This window comes from Amphiprion ocellaris, chromosome 3 (genome assembly GCF_022539595.1).
Source record: "Amphiprion ocellaris isolate individual 3 ecotype Okinawa chromosome 3, ASM2253959v1, whole genome shotgun sequence".
In the NCBI taxonomy this organism is placed as follows: domain Eukaryota; kingdom Metazoa; phylum Chordata; class Actinopteri; family Pomacentridae; genus Amphiprion; species Amphiprion ocellaris.
Genome location: NC_072768.1, coordinates 26,806,723 through 26,824,584, shown reverse-complemented (window position 1 = coordinate 26,824,584; position 17,862 = coordinate 26,806,723). Strand labels below are relative to the sequence as shown.

General features: G+C 39.3%; 1 protein-coding gene across 1 annotated transcript; it reads right to left on the bottom strand.

Annotated features, from left to right (window-relative positions):
- Positions 1-394: 394 nt before the first annotated feature.
- On the bottom strand, positions 395-17,611 carry lmod2a (leiomodin 2 (cardiac) a). The gene is made up of 5 exons (XM_055009149.1): positions 17,082-17,611; positions 9,188-9,244; positions 8,605-8,857; positions 3,768-4,970; positions 395-642 (listed from the first exon to the last, which is right to left on the bottom strand). The coding sequence occupies exons 2-5, from the start codon at positions 9,229-9,231 to the stop codon at positions 622-624; spliced, it is 1,521 nt and encodes a 506-aa protein (XP_054865124.1). The 5' UTR covers positions 9,232-9,244; positions 17,082-17,611; the 3' UTR covers positions 395-621.
- Between the last annotated feature and the right edge of the window lie 251 nt (positions 17,612-17,862).

The window sequence follows — 17,862 nt, the reverse complement described above, 5'->3', positions numbered from 1 at the left end:
TCTGATGGGCTGGAAAAATGACTCCATGAAGGCTTAAATAAGGAAGATGCTTCTCTCCACCAGTCATATGCCACCTTTTTGTTGACTTACCTGCCTTTGGGCCATTAAAACAACTGAAAGTCTAGGATAAGAAAACAGTTGTCATATGTCTTGTGAAAACATATTTAAGAAAGTTTAAGAAGTTTCTAGCCAGAGAATCTGTGTAAATATACAAAACAAAGGTCTGACTGTGTTGCAAAAAAATCCCATCGTGGACACAGACTGTGCAAAGGGTAAAACACCACATTGCATGTAGGAACAATGCACAAATTTCCAGGAGGACCTGACGGCAACCATTGCTTTTTTATCAAATTTTTAACAAACTGCATTAATCAAGCCTGAAGAACAAAAGACATTTTTGTCCAAATTTAAAGTTTATTTCAATTCACGTGTATTCACAGTAGGTTTCACCACAGTAACATAATACAGTGATATCTGAAACACACAGAGATGCAGTGTTCTGCTATATCGTGTGACAAGTTAAATTAAATATTGTCTTTAAAAAAGTGACATTAGCGTGACATAAAAACAAAATGTTTCAGTACAAGGTGAGAACAGTTCAGTTGCAACCAATCAGGCAGCTCAGGTCTGTGACATATCCACCTGAAATGACAGAAATTACACACAAGGTCATCAGATATACAAGATTTAAGATGGATGTCAGTGCCATGCTCATGTCTCCCTACTGTCAGTGGCGAGAGAGAGTGTGTGTGCATGTGTAGTTGTGTGTATATTATGTATATATGGAGGGAGGGAGGGATGGGTTTTCTTGTTTTTAATGTTTTTAAATGTTGTAAAGCATTTTGTGTTGCAGGTTTATTCTATGAAAAGTGCTATATAAATAAAGTTTGATTGATTGATTGACTGGATGATGTCTCAGACACCAATAACTTAAAATCATCACTCTGATAAATGATTGTCGAAAAATCGATTTTTTAAAATCGGGCCTAAAGTAACTTATGAGGGGTCACAACTGTTTTTTTTCATGGTTCTGAGTTGAGTTTTAGCATTTATATTTCACCACAGACACTCCTTTGTGGAAAAAGGCCACACTCGCTTCTACATTTACATACAAGTAGCTTTTATTTCTTATTCCAGTGTATGTTAGCACCAGCATTAAAGAAAATACTTTCTGTAAAGCTGAAAAAATGTGTGTTTCCATTGTATATGATGAAGCCACTAGTCAGAGCATGGACAAAATTCTTAATGCCCTTGTTTTTTTTTAATTAATTAATTAATTAATTTATTTATTTATTTATTTATTTATTTATTTATTCATTTATTCATTTATTCATTTGATCAGGGACCATGGAATTAACATAGAACACTTCTGATGTATTACATATAGATTGTATAGCATTAAGCTAATTCTCAATTTTTGATGATGATGATGCAGCCAGAATAACGATCCAACATCTGGCAAACAGAAAAGTGAACATTGCCAATGCCTGAACACTTACAGAAGAAATAAAATGTGTCAGAAAGAAAGAAGAAATAGATAGGAAAAAATAAAGATTCAGCTTACCAGTTCTTGTACCACCATAAACGTTTTTTTTAATTGAACTGAGCTGTAGTTGTCTATAGTAAACTGTATTTGTTTGTTTTCTATTTTCTTATTTATTTCTGATTATTTAAGTTACCAGTTATTAGAGCACTTTAATGATTTTGTTGTTTTTATTTGAACTGAACTATAGTTTGCTGTTATAAACTATATTTTTATTTATTTTTTTATTAAATTTTTTTTGCACTGTAGCTGTTTACATAGTTGTATTTCTGAATAAATAGTGCAAAGGGTGCACATATTGTTAAAAGGTGAATCAATGTTCTTTTTCCATATCTTTTACTGATCGGTTGCTAAACAATATATTTGCACCATTTTGTAGTCAGATGGAGAACCTATCACGACTTCTGAGCCTCTTTTTGGTATTACTATAATCTGTAGTCTGAGTTTGTGAAGGCAGATATCTTAATTTCTTATTAGTTAGCTAGATTGTACCCCGACCCCCACCCAAAAGAAAAAAGTTTAGGCTTAGGATTATTTTCACTTTAAGCCCGGTGAGTGTGGCTGCAGTAACAAGCTTGCTGTGATTGACTAACAACATGTCTGTGGTTTGGAATTATTTCCAACCAAAACAGCAAAAACTTAAGCAGGAGTTCTGGTCCTTTTCAGTATGTTTCACAAGACATTTTTCTAGTAATGTACAAGGGTAAATAGGAAAGTTGTGATTTCAGGATAATGTGAGCTCAATGTAAGAACTGCATGAATGATTATTAATAATAGGTACTTACAATCATTTTAAATTAAATAACTATCAAACCAGGTCCTAAATATACTACCATTCAAAAGTTTGGATCACTTAGAAATGTCCTTATTTTTGAAAGAAAAGTGTTTTTTTTATTATTATTTTTAATTGAAGATGACATTAAATGAATCTGAAATAGAGTCTAGACATTGTTAATGTGCCAAATTACTATTCCAGCTCTAAACAGCTGATTTTTAATGGAATATCAACATAGGGGTACAGAGGAACATTTCCAGCAACCATCACTCCTGTGTTCTAATGCTACATTGTGTTAGTTAATGGTGCTGAAAGGCTAATTGAGGATTATAAAACCCTTGTGCAATTATGTTAGCATCTGAATAAACGTGTGAGTTTTCATGGAAAACATGAAATTGCCTGGGTGACCCCAAACATTTGAACACTAGTGTATGTGAAAACAATGGATGTCTATTGAGGAAATCTGTGGACTTAAATGCAATGGATCATTTTCACTTCTACTAGTCACTAGAATTAATATTTATTTTAATATAATTTTATCTTATTAAATTTTGCTTTTCAAAGGTAAGTTTGCCAATCAGAAACACTCTGCGCTACTCTCATGTAGTTCTATCCCTACACACCGCTTCATCCTCTGTAGGGTCACATAGGGGCTGGAGTCAGGAAACACCCTGGACAGGTCACCAGTCTATCACAGGGCTACACATATATACAGAGAGACAAACAAGCACACTCACATTCACACCTACGGACAATTTCGAATCAGCAGTTAACCTCAGTACTGTATATCTTTGGACTGCAGGAGGAAGCAGGAGAACCCGGTGAGAACAGAGAGAGCATGCAAATTCCACACAGAAAGACCCCAGGCCAAGATTCGAAGGCAGAACCTTCAAGCTGTGAGAGTGTCACTGTACCTCTATGTTACAAACAACCCATAATGCAACATACAACTGTGGTGGAAGACATGTAATCCTCTAGTCCTTGAATGAAAGATAATTTCATTTCCTAATTTCCAGAACACAAATAAATCCTTCTATTTAGGTCTGTGCAGTATCATGATACTTAAACCATGTTGTTCAACCTCATTACCCTCTCAAGTATTTGGGACTAACTGTATCATGTTTAGATCTTTTTATGAATGAAGTTCACTGCTTCAGTAAAAGACCACTGTCAGATGTGGAAACACTTTGTTTAGCTTGTCTGCAATTTTCCCAGCGGCTCTCCAAACCATCAGGCTTATCAAACAGCAGTGAAGAAGCCAAACTATTTATAAACTGACAGAGATTTGAGGAATTCACAGTGTGACAGGGTCTGTCATCTGATGACAGCATGCCTTCACACTGAGTTCATCTAATGGCTTTTGGAGGCTAAAATATGTCTATGAAGCTTTCACTCAAGCAAAGCAAAATTCTGTCAGATGCCTAACATAGACCAGTAACTCAGTCTCACCCTTTTTAAGGAAGTGATGCTACTCCCACGGATCGCTGCCATCAGGTCATCATGGCTTGACCTCTGAGGCGGCGGCAGGTGGGAGGATTCGTCTCGTTTCTCCTGCATTGATGGCTTCAAGGCATTCTTCAGGTCTTTGAGAATATCTGCACTTATATCTTTTTCATTCACACCCTTCTTTAGTTTCTTCAACTTGGGTTTCCTCTGATTTAGCTGGGCCTTTGTGCTGTTTGAGCATTCATGCTCTTTGACCATTTCAACAATCTTCCTTGTTGGATCTTGAGATAAAGGAGGAGGGTTTTTGTTCTGATTTTCAGTTTTGTGATGTGACGACTTTTTTGGTGGTTTGTTTGCTGCTGCTGAACCAGCAACTTGCCCAGGCACCTCTGCAGGACTCTGTTCCTTACTCTGTTGGAGCCTCCTCTGTCGCTGTTGGTCCTGGTTACGCGTCAGAATACTGGTTGCCATCATTCTCGGACCTGGGAGGTCAAACTGGTAGCCAAGCTTAAGCAGAGTGGTGTTTTCTCTCAGTAGTTGGACCATCTCCATCTCCACTTTCCCACCACAGATGTGCCTCTGGTTGTGAAAGCGAAGTTCCACCACTGTCCTGTTGTGTTTCAGTGCTGTCAGCAGAGCCAGGATACCCTGACCAGATATAAAGTTGGACTCAATATTCAGGTTTCTGATGGAATTGTTCTCACAGAGCATCTTGGAGACTGCAAAGGCAACCCGGTCATCAGCATGGGTGTTGGCGAGGCTGAAAATGTGGACGTGAGTGTTTGTGCACAAGGCTTCAGCGAAACGGAGCAAGGTATCCTGGGAGATGTCTTCAATGTTGTTGAGGTTGACCTCCATCATTGCAGGGTCGTCACTCAGAATCTGCTCCAGAGCTTTGCTGATAACAATGGGGTTCCCACTGGGTCTTTCAGAGATCACATCCAGGTTCTGGCTTGGGGTTTCAGTGCCCTTGGATTCACTCCTCATGACTTTTGACAGGCCATTCTTCTTCAGACACTTCCTTCCTATCAAAAGTTCTTTTTTACATTCATCTTTCTTTTCTACTTCATCTTCCTTTGAGTCATTTTTGCCACAAACACTCCTTCCCGCTTTTTTCCCCTTGTGTGAAATCTTCCTGTCACTGTCCAGGGTCTTACAGGTGTTACTGGTGGTCACCATCCCCCTGCTCTTATCTGGGAGTCCCTCCTGCAGATGGTAGGACAGAAAATTAGGTCAACCCTGACATTTTCATCCTCTGCCTTCTAATTAAGAACCCCCTTTAATGCTAGCAGACAGTTATTAATACTGGCATTTCTCAGACAATCTGTATTTTTTAGATCATTTTCCATTACTGGATACACGTGACATTTCTAAGGGCTATGTTTTTGCTGAAACAAACCACTATATATCAAGAGCACATCTTCCATGAATCTTGTACTACTTGACTTTTAGCAAAAATGCTTAAGTTTAAAAAAACAATCATTATGGAGACAACAGACTATTACTATTGTGCGTGGGTCAAGGTCCAAAAAACAAAAGACAATGCAGTTCCATCAAGTCTTTTATTAGACTTTACCTACCTTGTAAACAGCCACCAGGATATCACTGATAACATCACTCGTCCATGATTAGATTATTTAGGTGGAGGAGAACCAATAAAATTATGTTCATTTGAAATATATATGATGTGTTCCTGTAATATCAAACAGAAACTCAACCTGTTCTCTCATTTTTCTAAAAGTGCTGCTAGAGTGATACACTTGATGAATTTTAGTTTGAGTGAGGATTTAGTCTTTTCACTCACATCAATTCCGTTTTTAACAAGCATGTTTACCCTGCATGTCCATAATCAAAATCTAGAAAAGTTCAATGCAAGTAATTTGTTCATTTTGTATGATACTTAAGATTATACAGAATACTTGCATCCAACAAAAATGCTCATGCCATTCTTAGACTGTGCAACCTGCTAAAATAAATAAATATACAAAAATATTAACTGTGAAAGTCACACACAAAATCCTGCAAAGTAGTTCTAAGAATCTAAAAAAGATAGCACTGAGTGCTGATTAAAGCTGATTACAATGAACAACCAGTTCTAAGCCTCCCATTAAAACATATCAAACCTTGTGAGTGGAAATAGATATTGAAGGAAATGGAGGGTGTGCAACTGTCACAGTAGTGCACCGTGTCCCAAAAGTTTGTTCTTCCCACTGGACAACATGTTTGATTGTTTGTTACCAAAGTGAGTTGTATCTGGTCAATCAGTTACTGTTTGTTTGTCTGGTCAAACTGTCAGGTCCCAGTATATAAATTTCTTGCTTGACCAAAATGCATTACACTCACAGCCAGCTTTTGGAAGCGTTGTTACCATGGCCAAGGGTAAGAGTAGAAAAGCTACTATTTTTAGAGTCTGAAATTCGTGCACAGGCCATTGCTCTTCGAAATGCAGGAAAAGTGGTCAGCAGGTCGCTCAAGCCCTTGGCAGAAGTATCTGCTGGGTGCAGAAGTGGTGGCAAACGTACAACAAAGGGGGATCCGTCAAAGACTTACCTCGCTCAGAATGTCCATCTGGCCTAACTGCAAGAGCCAAGGATCTGATGAGGAAGGCCAGGGGTAAAATATACCAGTCATGCTGGTGACCCAGTTAGAGGCTAAAAAATCTTGGAGAAGATGTTTCTAAGAGCACTGTGCATCATTAATTAACAGAAAGATTGGGGCTGAAAGCTTACAAAAAGCAACGTACCCTGCCACTCACCAAACTGCAAAATACTAATAATAACTTACCTTTATTTGTCACAAATACGTTAAAGCACTGTGAAAGACTACATTTCTCTTATCCCAATCAGGGTCAGAGATAGTACAGCACCCTGGAGCAGAAAGGGTTAAGGGCCTTGCTCAAGGGCCTGACAGTGGCCACAATGGGGTTTGAACCACTGACCTTCTGATCAGTAATCCAGAGACTTAACTGTTGCACCACCACTGCCCCTGGTTGTCATAAAGAAGTACATAACTCTGACTCCAAAAGACTGTTAGCACATTTTCTTTGATGAATGCCCTCACAGCCAAAACGACTTTATCTATACAGATGGTTGTGAAAAACTACCATCTTCTGAGCAAGTAAAATTTAGTGTCCATAGTATGGTTTTAGGGGCTGTGCCTGCTTCAGGTCTCTCAGAGCTGCTTATGTGCCTCAAGGTACCACTGTTAATACACAATATAATACCAACAACATTCTAGAAAGGGTGCTACTTCCAGTTTTGGCCAGGAGCAAAAAATCAGGGCCTGGCACTGAGTGGAAAATGTTTAACAGAAGTTCGGAATTGGTATTTATGCAAAATGGTGCCCCTGCTCACCCTGCTCATATGACTCAACAATGATGTTCTGAGCATCTACCTGGCGTTCTGCATACGGAGGAATGGCCACCAAACAAACTCTCCTGACCTCAATCCAACTGAGAACTGTTGGGGAATCCTGAACAGTCGCATCTTTACCAGTTCACCACCGATCGCCATGACACAGCTCAACTCTAGGGCTGTGCAGGGGATGACTGAACCATCCACACTCAAGAACCTCATACATTCCATACCTGAAAGACAGAAAGCCATGATCAAAGTGAAAGGGGGAACTACTGGCTATTGAATACATTTATTATATTGCATCAGTCTTTGAGCTTTGTTTTTCTGGGGAGAACGCACTTTTGGGACACTGTGTAGTGGGCATGCTAAACTTAGCTGCTCATTAAAGCTGCAATGATTGTTTTTGGCTACTTGAAGGCAGCAAAATAAACTATAAACACAGCATTTAACAAAATATTACCTCACATGAAGTGGTAAGAAAATGGATTCAGAGGATTTATAAGTCACACAAGACATGTTAAAGCTACATTAATGAAGGAAAATGGGTAATGTTGTCATTAATGTAAGGAATTGTGAGAAGTTAACACTGAAGTTATTCCAGTAATGGTCTCAAAATCAAACAAATAAAAAATAAATAAATACTTGGTCCCATTTGTTTTCATATTGTGATCTGACTCATCAGTTGGTCATCACATTATTAAAGAAAATATACAACCAGCTTCAATGATTAAGCTTTTCTGTGTAACAAAAATGACCATCATTTTGTTCAAGTACAGTACCTCACACTGCACTGGTAATGCAGATTTAACAACCCCATCCTGTCAGCGTAAGCGCAAAAAAAAGACAAGAATTAAGTACAAAACAATAAATAACATGGTGGATTTGTTTACGGTCATAGCAGAGCCATCATGTCTGTGTTTGTCCTTACCATAAACATTTGTGTTACTGTGCACAGTTATTTATATTTAATATTCTTTATTAGATTTTGGGTTTATTATGCTAGTTTTTAAGTGCAGCCCTAGCTAATATGTTACAAACCAGCTGCATACTTTGACATTCATAAGACACAGAGCAACACGATCATCCCACTGGAGTGACGTTTATGTCCAGCTGATGACTGTAAGTCCAATAAGCACACTTTGTTTTCTCAGTATCCACCAGCTCCTTAGAAAGATATCTTTTTAGCTGTTCCATGGTCCACTTTCCTCACCAGCTCATCTCTAGCGTTTTCTGCTGGATGTTTGGTGCTGACCAGGTTTTGTGCAGTGATTTTATCAGAGCTCAAAACTAGTGCCTTCTGGAGGAGTTGAAACTAAACTGTACAGCAGTTGGAAGGATCTATTGGGGTTCGGAATGTTGTCATGAATTTTGCTGTTTCTAAAATCTTAAAAGCAATCTTCAAGTCAGGGCACACTCTTTTCCAAAAAGTTTTCGGTGTTCTCTCTTGGTAGTTAGTGTGTTATGGAAAGCTCAGTGTTACTCACCTGTCCGAGGTTGGATTCCACCTTCTCATCTAGCAACAGCTTCTTGTTCTCATTGTCCCAGTATTTTAGCAGAGACTCCTTGTCAAATGTCCCTGTTGGGATTTTGGCAGTTTGGTCTTTTTGCCTGAGGCCAATGGGGATGTTATCGTCAGGGTCGAGGTCAGCCAGCTCCCTCTCCAGCTCCTGGAGCTCCGCAGAGGACAACGTGGCCAAAAGCTCGTCTTCATCCACCTCCTCGTACTTCTTCAGCTCCCTGCGGTACCCAAAGGTACTCATGGTTCAGTGCTGGTTCTAGGACTTTTTCAACACTTAAACTAACTTTTACTTTCCTTTTTTTTTAATCTTTTATCTCCTTGTGTACTTGATTAACTTCTCCCTGGGTTGTTCTGTCCTCGTTGCTTTTCTTTCTTGACTCGTTCTCCTTCAGACTCCTTAACATCAGGGAATCTGTGAGTAAACGGTGAATCTGCATTCATCTATTTGGTAGAGGTCCCTAACAGGAAAAAAGGGGAGGGCCACTATGCCTCTGATGGTCCTGTCTTTATTTAGGGTGTTGGGTGGGGGGTCAATGAGATAGGCTTACCGCTGGAATGTGAGACCTCTGAATGGCTTGTGCTGACAGCTCATGAGCAACCCATGCCTGGAAAGAAACAGAGGGAACAAAACGCCATGGGGAAACAGAGGTGAGGCTCTGCAGCGTTATGTAATGTGTGAGCACATAGAAACATGGCATAGTGTCACCATGGAAACATACACTACCGTTCAAAAGTTTGAGGTCACCCAGGCAATTTCATGTTTTCCATGAAAACTCACACTTTTATTCATGTGCTAACACAAGGGTTTTCTAATCACCAATTAGCCTTTCAACACCATTAGCTAACACAATGTAGCATTAGAACACAGGAGTGGTGGTTGCTGGAAATGGGCCTCTGTACCCTATGTAGATATTCCATTAAAATTCAGCCGTTTCCAGCTAGAATAATCATTTACCACATTAACAATGTCTAGACTGTATTTCTGATAATTTAATGTTATCTTCATTGAAAATAATGACTTTTCTTTCAAAAACAAAGACATTTTGTTACGGCCTCTGCCCCTGGCTCTAGATAGTGGCAGCTCTCTCCCTTCCACCTCCGTTCTCTATTCTCCTCAGGTGGGCGTGTGGCTCTGGAGATGGCAGGTGCACACTATTTCAATCAGTGGGCCCTGAGCATGAGCAGGTGGGAGTGATCCAATCAACCACTTCTTCAGCCATATAAGCAGACTCCACTCACTCAGGACTACTCTGTATTACCGATCGTGGGTCTATGTTTCCGAGTTTACTCTGTTTTGTACGGTGGCCGAGAGGTGCAAACCAAATTTACATAATGCAAAACACTTTTACAACCTCCAAGACAAATTTACAAGCGACAAAACACTTTTACAAGTCCAAAAACACTTTTACAAATCTAAAAACACTTTTACATAATTCAAAACACTTTTACAACCTCCAAGACAAATTTACAAGCGACAAAACACGTTTACAAGTTCGAAAACACTTTTACAAGTCCGAAAACACTTTTACAAATCAAAATGTAACCGGAAAGGGAATGTCCCAACTCAGGGGTTGAAGCGGAAGTGACGACGAGGAGCGGCTAATGCAACGGACAACGAGCGGGTGATGTTTTGCCCGTTTCGTGGGGAACATATAAACCAATTGACACAGTTTTGTTTTTCGTGTGGTCGGTCTTTAGAGTGTTTAAATGGCGCAGATCAGCCCGACAGAGTGCATTAGCCGCTCCTCGTCGTCACTTCCGCTTCAGCCCCGGAGTTGGGACATTCCCTTTCCGGTTACATTTGGCTTTGTAAAAGTGTTTTCGGACTTGTAAAAGTGTTTTCGAACTTGTAAAAGTGTTTTGTCGCTTGTAAATTTGTCTTGGAGGTTGTAAAAGTGTTTTGCATTATGTAAATTTGGTTTGCACCTCTCGGCCACCGTAGTTTTGTATCTAGTGTAAGTAGTCCACCAGTCCTCTAGAGGTCTCCTGTTCCTCTTGCCGCCTTCTGCGGGTTCTAGTGGTGACGTTCCGTCACTTCCGTTTGTAGTCAGTCCTTCTGTGTCAATTGCAGTTCTCTTGTTTGATTTTCTATTTGTAAAATAAAAGCCTGTTATCTTTTATCCTCTTGAGTTGTGTCCATTACCTTGCACTTGAGCCTCATAGGGATTCGTAATACATTTCTAAGTGGCCCCAAACTGTTGAACAGTAGTGTGTGTTCAACCTGAGTATGGTAGGATTAAAGTAAAGCTGAAAGTGATCAAAGGTCAAATCATTTGATAGAAATTGAAATCTGAACATATTTATTATAATTTAATCAAGATGCAATAGTTTCCAGAGACAAAGCAGGGATGCAGTCAAGGGGGTTTCAAGAAATATCCATCTATTATCTATACATAATCCTCATTAGGTTCATGGGGGGCTGGAGTCTATCCCAACTGACTTAGGCTAAAGGTTGCGACACCCTGGACAGGTCACCAGTGTACAGTCATGGAAAAAATGATTAGACCACCCTTGTTTTCTTCAATTTCTTGTTCATTTTAATGCCTGCTACAACTCACGGTACATTTGTTTGAACAAATGCAATGATAAGAACAAAAATAGCTCATAAGAGTTTAATTTAAGAGCTGATATCTAGCCATTTTCCATGGTTTTCTTGATAACCAAAATCACTTCAGTTTTTACATCAATAGCTATGGCATTGTACTGCCAAAAACAGTGCTTTTAGGCATTCCATGTTTTCTTTTCTGTCCGTTTTAGTCACATGATACACACAGGAGATAGTACTTGATTGCACAACCATTGTTTTTGATGGCTGCAGCCATGCGTCTTGGCATGCTCTCCACCAGCTTCTGACATTGCTCTGCTGTCACAGCAGTCCATTTGTGTTCCACAAATCCAAATTTGCTTAGTTTTTGGGCTTTTGGTTCTCCATTTTGCATTTGATGATTTTTCACAGATTTACAATTGGATTTAGATATGGTGATAGCTAATATGCCTGTTCAAAACAACTGCGGGGAGGTGAATTTTTATATAACTCACCTGTGCAAACTGTATTAAGGCTTAGAAATACTCATAATTTAAGGCTTGGATATTTGGAGTGGCAGGTGAATGCTGTCACAGGACAGTCTTTTGCCCTTCTCAGCTCCACTCACACACACTTTGTTCATTTTGGTTAGCCGGGAGTTAGGACTAATCAGATACTGCGCAAGATGGTTATGCACAGAGCGACTACACAGACTTTCAAAACTGCTCTTTGGGAAACCTAAGGGTGATTTCACAGTGACATTGTCCATCTTTAAATCTAGTCAGTGGTTAGCACATGCTGCTCACCAGCTACAACTAATCTGGCTCATTTATGGCTCTCATCTTTGAGTCTATTTGGGTAAAGGGAGGTTATGGGTTTATAGAATTTAAGTCTTTTCCTCTGTAGTTCATTTCTAATCTGTCTAATCATCTCAGTGCTCATGTTTCTTGGGCCACTGCACTTGTTTGTTGCCAGATGTTGTGGTTTGTTGTGGGGTTGCCGAGACAACAATCAGAGCAGCGTGACAACATGCAGCTGTCACCTAGCATGTCCAACAACCTGTTGCACCATGTTACATGTCTGAGATGAAAAGACTGTGAGCAACATAACACCCCTCTCATCCTAAATCTGTACTAAATTTGAACTTTGACCAGGATTACTGCTGATTAGCATCAATCACTAAGCCATGCACTTCAGCCTGAGACAGGGGAACAGGTTCATTTACAGAACAAAACTCCAAACTATCCTTACAAGTGTTTACTCTTATTATTAATTCATGATTGCATTAGATTTTCTTCCCTACAGAACCACTGGTTTTATTTCTAAATGACTAAAAGTCTCCATCCATGCTAGCATGCAAGTTGCTCGCTTCATAGTCTGCTGATACAACAGTTTGGGTGTTCTGTTTGCTCTGCTGCCTCTGAGTGGCCAAAAAATGCTTTTAATTTAACTTTAACCTTTGTTTAACTGAATTCAGACAAACAAACAATCTGTTTTTCAGAGCTGAAGTCATCCACTATGTCTGAATAGACCGTTATGTCAGCTGAATATCCTGTGGTGTATTATACACACACACACTAATCTTTATGTGTTTTGTTTTAGCAAATTAACACACCTGCTGGCTACAGCTGCCACATATCTGACTTGACTTCAAGTGTCAACAGTTTGGAGGTTGTTCAAAACAACATGACCTCTTTCTGTTGTCAGGTTCACAGATAACCAGCCAGAATATGGAGCCACTGCTGTTGTTGTTTCTGAAGGTCAGGAGGTTAAATTTAGAGTTGATCTGCTTTCACTATCAGGTAGCTAGATGAAGCAGATCATACCTCCCCACTGTGTTCACTGTCTGTTTGTGTCGTGCATAGAATGTCTATAAGGATTGATGTAGCAAGGTGTGAAGCCATGCATGGGTTTGCATTGGAGCCACTTTGAAGGCCAGAGTTTCAGCTTATGTGTGGCACCATCTTATTGGAGTCAAGACCTTCTTAATAAGGAGTGAAGGGTGTTTTCTTTCACACTCTGGAAACATGCCCCACTACCTGGAACCAAAGCTACAGTAGCTTACTGGAAACACTGACTGGTTCACACATGGCTTTTGTTAGCTCCTTTGACTGCATTTTGCTTACGAGGCAGGTTTTGCAATGCAGTACTTACATCAAGAAACAGAAAAGTCTAAGAGTGGGGCATAAAAGTGTGAGTCACACTGTCAGCAACCACACAGGAGACATCATACCATTTTATTAGCTTTTAAATCTTAATAAAGGATTCATAATTTCCAAGATATCCATGAGTACACTTCTTAGAGTGCTCAATTTTAGACACTGAGACAATGATGACTTAATGAAAAAAATTCTACAGAGAAGTTGCAACTTCTTAATGGGACTCAGTTGGAGCCTTGTCATGGCTGTTGGTGGCATTGCCCCTTAAGGCTAACTCATGGTTTTATTTGTCCACGAGGGTATGTGTGACATAAATCTTGTCATCCATCCAAATCTGTGAGGTTGCACAGATGACTGCATGAAGCACAAAATTTGTGACCACATGGACCATCTGCATTGCAAGCACACTGACTGCACATGTACCAGGAAAAGAAGTGGTGCTTCAAAGAAATGCTTGTTATGAGGATTAAATCATCCACACTTTTATAATTCATCATTATAAGAGTTGTGGCAATATTTCAAGATTCAAGACCTTTATCACAAACACAGTTATACATAGTATAATGCACAGAGAAATGCATTGCGCACCTGTTCCAGACCAAAACAATAATAAGAAGAAAAATACACAAGAAATATATAAGGCAAAGTGTTAACAGTATGATGGATAGGATTTGCAGGTTGGTTGTCTATTGAGTCTAATGTTTCAGGTTCAGCAGGCGAACAGCCTGTGGGAAGAAGCTCCTCCTCATCCTCTCTGTGTTTGCCTTCAGGCACCAGTAACGCTGTCCTGATGGCAGTAGAGAGAACAGTCTGTGGCTGAGGTGGGTGGGCTCACTTGCAATCTTCCTGGCCTTTAACCTGCAGTGTTTGTTGTAAATGTCCCGCAGGTTGGGGAGGGTGGTTCTGATGGACCAGGAGGGAGGTTCCAGGAGGGTGGTCCATCAGAACCACCCTCCTCAGGGCCAAGAAATCCTGCTGGGTGCTGCTTTGGAACAGCTTTGATTTGTACATACTTTCAATTGATGAAGCCCAAACACAGTAGAAATTCCTAAATTCTCCAGAAATCCTGTGCTATGCTCACTTACTGTTCACAGCACACCTCAGGAATAATCACATTGTTAAATCCTGTTAAAGTTGAAGTCAAAGCTTTTCATGGACAACCACAAGTGTAGCAGTGAATTATTTACAGTAGACAGTAAACATATTTTGTTGCTGTCCCAGTCCACTTTATTGCTTAGCTTCTGCACTGTGAGGTATGTCATACAATCCAGCCTCCAAGCAACCAAACTATTTCTGTAAAGTCATTGTGTTGAAGGTGCAGTTTCTCTAATGTCCACCAGACGGGGAAAACCCTCAACTCTCTCTTAACAGAAGTTTCTTTGGATGACACTATTAGTCTGTTAGTCCACCACTTTAGTCCAGATTGACATATCTTACAGCTGATGGACTATAGCTTTTACAATAAAACCTTTTACAAACATTGGTAGTGGAGCATATTCTAAATACCTTGTTAGTTCTCTGTTTTGTTTTGTTTTGTTTTGTTTTGTTTTGTTTTGTTTTGTTTTGTTTTGTTTTGTTTTGTTTTGTTTTGTTTTGTTTTGTTTTCTGGCACAACCAGTTTTAACTAACCCAGTGAAAAAACTCCACATTGGACATGGATTAACAGAAAATCCAGTGTAACATTCAGGGATCCAAAACAATGTGTTTGGATGACACAAAAGTTTAATAATACACACTACAAATGCATTTACAGCTCTAACAAATATGCCAGTAGACACTTTTATCCATTACTGAAAATACTGTAAATTCACAAATGGAACTTAGAACTTATCTCACACTTAGCACTACAGAATGTTTTTAATATTAATGCAGCTGTTTTCAGTTAATGATGCCAATTGTTACTGCTTTGTTTTTCCTTTCAGGGTGGTTAAACGACCGGCAGGTAAGTCAACAATTGCTATAAATGTTTAATATTAAAAACCCTCCAGGAGCAAGGATTTTGCCCTTTGGTGAAAGGCTGACAGCATTGAGTTTTACTGACAGTAAGTTAATGCTTAAACGCTTAAAAAAATCAGCAGAGTGGAAGCCCTGGACTAACTTCTTGCCAGCTACTATTTGCAACCATTTTAGGGCGAGAATTTACACTTTACCAGAACCCTGCCACCAGCAACTAACTGAAAATGTGTTGGGGTTATTCTGTGCAAAAGCTGGGACTGTATTAATCTTAATGTCCCTCTGAAATAATATTAAACAATAGTTTGCAGCCATACAGTACAAACCAAGGCTTTTATTTATGAAAATGCTTTGGGCTTAATCCTGTTTGCAAAGAATAAAAGCTATGTTTCACATTTCTGACTTATTTTTCATGTTCGGGAGGGATTGTAAACATAGTATTGGTCACAATTGACACATACAATTCAGAATACAGTGTTTTAGTCATATTTTATAGAACATTCCTTCATGCTGTATTTATCACTGGGTGGCCATGACAAGGCAAAAATAAATGCGAAGAATAAAACGTCATTTATTTTGGTATCATCTTCCATGAATCATCCTTCAGTATGATTTTTTTAAACGAATATAAGCAGCAAAATGTCTTTTGATTTCTTTTTTGTTTGTCAATTTCACATGTTATCATCAAAAGCATAAAATCTGTGTGGAACCATGAGGAGTCAAAGGCTAATGACTCACACTAACACCTAACGAGTCTATTGGTTTCGGGTCTTTGTCCACTTGTTTTTGCCACCACCCTCCTGGTGGATAAATATCTGGTACTCCCCACCAGGCTTTCAGAACTGAAGAAGCCTCTTGGATGAGACGTGAAATGTTTTCGACTCACACGAGGTTAGTCCAGTTGCCATAACTTATGCTTGCTTGAGACTTATCATGACCTGGATGACTGAGAACATCCACAGATTTAACCATGAGGAGTCTTCAGCCTTCCACACATTAAAACAGGAAACAACTAGAAAAGCACTCAGAGAGCGCAGTACTCCACCAAGGTTGTTCATTCTCCCATATGTCTGTCAGAAATACAGCTTCTTTTTTTTTTTAGAAATGCAGCATTTGTTTATTAGTTATTGATGATCAGAAATCACAGCAACATAGAATGTGATCATTTAATATAGCTGTACCTACAAACAAAATGACCTTGCATTGAGCACAGGCAAGTGTTATGCATGTGTACGTTACGTACGGATACCAAATTGCCTGATCTAAATGTGCAGGAATTGTGGGAATTGATGGGACTGAGAAACACCCCCACAATTTAATCAGTTGTTCCTTGTTTCACATCCGACAGATAAGTCTGGCTGTTCCTGCTCTGAACAAACATTTAATTAGTGATCACTTGAAAGCTGCTCTCTACGGTTAATGTTACTCTTAACTGTCTAAATTAGAAAATAGCTTGATTTGATTTTTCATGTTTAGCAAAGAATTATTTTATTCCAGACTTTGCTGTTTGAAGCATTTCTAGCGTAATTCTTGAAAGTGTAGTTTCTCTTAGACATCGAGGATGTGCAGATTTTTCTTTTAACTCTGACCTCAACTTTTATTCTTCTCTATTTATCTTCTCTGTACTACTCCCCACTTTTCTTTCTATGCGCAATAAAGCCCAATTTAGACAGAACATTATTCTAAACATCAACACTTCCTGGCATGTCCACGCATACGATTCTTTCACAGTGTAGCCCACCAGTATAAATACGACAGCTTCCACGAACAAACCAGCGCCCCAGATAATGTGAGAAAAATACTCACCCTCTGACGTCAATGTTGGTGCAGGAGAAAGTCCGTTAAAGCTGTCAGTGAACCGGCTTCTGTAGGCCACAAGCAGACCCTGCTCACAGCGTCAAATTTTTGTAGTTTCTCTTAGACATCGAGGATGTGCAGATGTTGAAGAAAATGTCTGTTGACACTAACTTGCTTAATAATAATTTTATAGCAAAGAACACAGCATCTGATCAGGCACCATGGTCTGCCTGATGGAGAATTCAGAGCCAATATGAAATCTCTCTGAATAACAGGATGCGCTCACTTATAAAGGGTTGGTGAAGTATGAGGTCGCAACACATGATTCCTATTACAAGACAACTGGTCAAAGAACAAGACCCCCATTGATCAACCCCAGAGGTCAATCTCCTAGACATAGGAACTCCTATGTTAAACACAGCATCGACTTCCTTCAGCAGAAAAACACATTCCATTCTAATAAGCAACACGTCTCAGTTCAATAAGCAACATGTCTCAGGTCAATAAGCAACATACGGTGGGTACGGAAAGTATTCAGACCCCTTTAAATTTTTCACTCTTTGTTTCATTGCAGCCATTTGCTAAAATCAAAAAAGTTCATTTTATTTCTCATTAATGTACACTCAGCACCCTATCTTGACAGAAAAAAACAGAAATGTAGTAATTTTTGCAACTTTATTAAAAAAGAAAAACTGAAATATCACACGGTCAATTCAATTCAATTCAATTTTATTTATATAGCGCCAATTACAGTCAAATTGTCTCGAGACGCTTTACAGAACCCATATGC

Coding starts and splice junctions, on each gene's coding strand:
- lmod2a (XM_055009149.1), bottom strand. CDS start 9,231: ATGAGCTGTCAGCACAAGCCATTCAGAGGTCTCACATTCCAGCG. Junction 8,858..9,187: donor AGAGGTCTCACATTCCAGCG/GTAAGCCTATCT, acceptor TGGGTACCGCAG/GGAGCTGAAGAAGTACGAGG. Junction 4,971..8,604: donor TGGAATCCAACCTCGGACAG/GTGAGTAACACT, acceptor TACCATCTGCAG/GAGGGACTCCCAGATAAGAG.